Genomic DNA, 3,936 nt, shown 5'->3' with positions numbered 1-3,936 from the left:
GGCCTGAAGACACATCATGGCAGGGGGCGCCATGGCCATCGGTTCAGGGCTCCAGGCACCTTCCCTGCCCGTTGGCCAGTGGTCTGTGGGTGTTCTCTCTACTGCCGGGGGTGGCCGCATGGCCTCCCTCCCAAGGAAGGCTGGCCCCAGACAGGCGTGGGGGGTGGGCTGTGGGTTGGGGGAGGCCCGGCTTCCCCCAGGGGCCGTCCCGCAGCCCCTGACACAGCCCGCATCTGTCAGCACACGAAGCTGGCCCCAGACTGCCGCCCCCTGCTCGTGTTTGTGAACCCCAGGAGTGGAGGACTCAAGGGCCGCGACCTGCTCTGCAGTTTCCGGAAGCTGCTCAACCCCCACCAGGTCTTTGAGCTGACCAACGGGGGGCCGCTGCCTGGGTGAGCACACCTGGAGGCGCGGGGCAGGACCCTCGTGGGCACCCCCCTGCCCCGGGGTGGCCGAGCCCCACTGGTCTGTGGTGGTGGCGGACATGCCCTGTCTCCCTGCCGCCAGGTTCCACGTGTTCTCCCGAGTGCCCTGCTTCCGGGTGCTGGTGTGCGGCGGGGATGGCACTGTGGGCTGGGTACTCGCCGCCCTGGAGGACCTGCGGCACCACCTGGCCTGCCCGGAGCCTGCTGTAGCCATCCTGCCCCTGGGCACAGGTGGGGTCGCCGGCCTGCCGGGGGGGGGGCCCGGCGCGCGGGGCCGGTGTGGAGGCAGCCTGTCCTGTGGTTCCCAGGGAACGACCTGGGCCGGGTCCTGCGCTGGGGCGCGGGCTACAGCGGGGAGGACCCGTTCTCCGTGCTGCTGTCAGTGGACGAGGCGGATGCTGTGCTCGTGGACCGCTGGACCATCCTGCTGGACGCTCACGAGTCTGCCTGTGGGGAGGACAGCGAGGCAGACGCAGAGCCCCCCAAGGTACCGGCATGCCCCGGGCGAGGGCGCGGTGCCCTGTGGGAGGCAGTCTGTCCTCATCCGGGCCACGCCCCAGTGTCGCTGCGAGTGCGGTTCCCAGGATGGGCAGCTGAGAGCAGGGTCATGGGTGCTGGACTTGCGGGAAGCTGGGAGCCCCTGGGGGTCGACAGGGGCCAAGGGAGACACGTCCTGGCCTCAGATCGTGCAGATGAGTAACTACTGTGGGATCGGCATCGACGCAGAGCTGAGCCTGGACTTCCACCAGGCGCGGGAGGAGGAGCCCGGCAAGTTCACAAGCAGGTTAGTGCAAGGGCAGCGCGGGCTGCCCGAACTTCCTGGGGGCTCAGCAGCTATGACCGGGGGCTGGGGCCCCTTGTGACGCTGAGTCCCCTGCCAGGTTCCACAACAAGGGCGTGTATGTGCGGGTCGGGCTGCAGAAGATCAGCCACTCCCGCAGCCTGCACAGGGCCCTGCGGCTCCAGGTGGAGCAGCGGGAGGTGGAGCTGCCCAGCATCGAGGGGCTCATCTTCATCAACATCCCCAGGTGCCCACGCGGCCCCTGCCCTCCTGCCCAACCTCCTGACCTGCATGCCCCCCACACACAGGGCTCCCAGGCTCTGGCCCCCGCCCTCCTGTCCAGCCTCCCTCTGACCTCTGTGCCCCTCCCTCTCGTGCAGCTGGGGCTCAGGGGCCGACCTGTGGGGTTCCGACAGCGACTCGAGGTTCGAGAAGCCGCGCATGGACGACGGGCTGCTGGAGGTGGTGGGGGTGACGGGCGTTGTGCACATGGTGAGTGTGGGGTTGAGACCGGGTCCCGGGGTGTGCACACAGGGAGCGTGGGGACCGGGAGACCGGGGCCTGGGGTGTGCACACAGGGAGCGTGGGGACTGGAGACAGGGTCCCGGGGTGTGTACACGGGGAGCATGGGGGCGTGGAGACAGTGGCCCGGGGTGTGCACCCTGGGAGCGTAGGGACCGGGAGACCGGGCCCGGGAGGTGCACACGGGGAGCGTGGGGGCTGGAGACCAGGCCCTCGGTGCCGCCTGCGGCCCGCTGAGCCTGGTCCCCCTCCACCAGGGCCAGGTCCAGAGCGGCCTGCGCTCGGGCATCCGCATTGCCCAGGGGTCCTACTTCCGCGTCACTCTCCTCAAGGCCACGCCCGTGCAGGTGGATGGTGAACCCTGGGTCCAGGCTCCCGGGCACCTGATCATCTCAGCTGCGGGCCCTAAGGTACATCAGGGTGGGTTGGGAACAGGGCTTGTGGCTGGGGGGGAGGCCAGCCCAAGGCTGGTTCTTCTCTGACCCTGAGAGGTCACGGGGCCGGATAAGGCGGCCAGCCCTTAGCCACCACTCTGTCCCCTTCTGTGAAACTGGCTGAGACGGTGGTGGCAGCTCTGGGACCTGTGGCCAGGTGGCCTGGGTTGTGACAGCCCCTGTGTGCCCTGGGACAGGTCCACATGCTCAGGAAGGCGAAGCAGAAGCCCAGGAAGGCGGGGCCCGCCAAGGATGCACGAGCAGATGGGGCGCCGGCCCCTGAGGGGGACCCCAAGTAGAGGTGTGTCCTGGAGCAGTGGTCAGCGGCGGACAGATGTGCCCACAGCCCTAGCCTCTGGCCTTCCTGTCTCTTCCCCATGCCACGTGGAGACTGCTGGGTGGGTGGTGCGGGGCTCCCTGGGGCCCAAGTCGCTGTCTTGGAGGACACGCACCCCCTGGGGCCCCTCTGCCACCTCTGGGCCCCTGAGCTGGGCAGCACCAGACCTCAGCAGTGACCCGAGACACCCCTGCAGGGCAGCTGGCTCTCTGGGCCTTGGGGGTGCCCAGCGCAGTCACGGGACACCCCAGCCACTGGCTTCCCTGGCCACGTGGTGTCTGGCTGGCCCAGTCTGGAGTTCTGCAGGGACCCTGGCATGACTGGGCTGGGAGAGGCAGGCCCTGAGGAAGCTGGGTGGGCCAGGCCCCCAGGAGGTGTGTGGTGCCCGGGAGGCAACAGGAGCTGGCCTGGCTGGGACCCCTGAGGAAGTGAGGCGAGTGTGCGGCGGGAGAGTTTTAATCGGCTGGGGAAAGCGCCTCGCCCCCCACGTGTTAGCAGTCAGCACGCGGGTTTTGTGTCCACCGAGCAGACTCATCTCTGTGCTTCTCCACATGGAGACAGGGGACGCAGATGGGCTGCCAGGCGGGTCACTCAGAGCCCCAGAGTTCAGCGGCTCCGAGCCCTGTCTCGGCCCTGGAGGAGCCTGGCCCAGCTGCCTGGGGACCCCGAGGCTGTGAAGGAGGGTCTGGAGGCCCCTCTTCTGACTGTTCGGTCCCTCTGCCTTGGCACTGGCTCTGCCAGGCCTTCACCCTGGGTGGCAGCCTTGCCCTGACACTGGCCTCGACCTCAGACACGGCCCCGCCCAGCCCTATACCCGCCAAGCTCGTGCCAAAGCTACCCGGACACGGGCACCACGAGGGCTGCGGGCCTCCAGTGCCCGGCGTGCGTCCCTCAGGCCTGCGTCCGGGGGTGGAATCAGCTTTTGCTTTGCAGCCGCACCGACTGATGGGAACTGTCACTGTCGTTCGGGTGGACGAGTGCTCTGCGTGTAAACGAGTCTGAGTCTGTGTGAGCTCTGCACCCGTTCGTGTGTAATCTACCCCTTGAAGGTGACTGTAATTTATATTTTGGACAAATAGAGTCTGGGCATCCAGCCCTGCTGCTGTCCGTCTCCTGCGTCGCTGTGCCCGGGGCGAGTCGTGGGGGTGCTCTGGCAGCCTGCTGGGGCCTTTGCACTGGGGTGTGGACTGAGTCCTGGGAGGGCCTGGGCCCGCTGCCCCAGGGCCCCCGCCTCCTGCCAGCCCTCTGGGGCTCATCTCTGCTGGCTCGAGCAGACAACAGGCACAAGCAACACAGTGAAGCTGCCGTGAGACTCTTCTCTGCAAAGTGGAAGTAATCCGAGGGTCTGAGGCAGAACATGAATCTTCACGAGGCCCTCGAGGCGGGGCGGGGTGGGGCGGCGCTAGCAGGGGGCAGGGAGCAGTGGGGACTGGGCCT

General features: G+C 68.1%; 2 protein-coding genes across 2 annotated transcripts in view; one reads left to right on the top strand and one right to left on the bottom strand.

The window, feature by feature from the left end:
* Positions 1–3,592, top strand: part of DGKQ (diacylglycerol kinase, theta 110kDa) — a 21,016-nt gene extending 17,424 nt beyond the window's left edge. Inside the window, exons 14-21 of the mRNA XM_010834318.1 lie at positions 241–392; positions 508–656; positions 734–912; positions 1,109–1,209; positions 1,307–1,453; positions 1,587–1,698; positions 1,986–2,138; positions 2,360–3,592. Coding sequence (XP_010832620.1) covers positions 241–392; positions 508–656; positions 734–912; positions 1,109–1,209; positions 1,307–1,453; positions 1,587–1,698; positions 1,986–2,138; positions 2,360–2,461 — 1,095 coding nt within the window. The 3' untranslated portion in view covers positions 2,462–3,592. The remainder of the gene's footprint in view (positions 1–240; positions 393–507; positions 657–733; positions 913–1,108; positions 1,210–1,306; positions 1,454–1,586; positions 1,699–1,985; positions 2,139–2,359) is intronic.
* Positions 3,593–3,901: 309 nt separating this feature from the next.
* The window catches only part of TMEM175 (transmembrane protein 175), a 20,021-nt gene continuing 19,986 nt past the window's right edge, over positions 3,902–3,936 (bottom strand). The window contains exon 12 of the mRNA XM_010834304.1: positions 3,902–3,934. Coding sequence (XP_010832606.1) covers positions 3,902–3,934 — 33 coding nt within the window. The remainder of the gene's footprint in view (positions 3,935–3,936) is intronic.

This window comes from Bison bison, unplaced genomic scaffold, assembly GCF_000754665.1.
Source record: "Bison bison bison isolate TAMUID 2011002044 unplaced genomic scaffold, Bison_UMD1.0 scf7180017845407, whole genome shotgun sequence".
In the NCBI taxonomy this organism is placed as follows: Eukaryota; Metazoa; Chordata; class Mammalia; order Artiodactyla; family Bovidae; genus Bison; species Bison bison.
The sequence above is the reverse complement of the archived record's forward strand: the minus strand, read 5'-3'. Positions and strand labels throughout refer to the sequence as shown.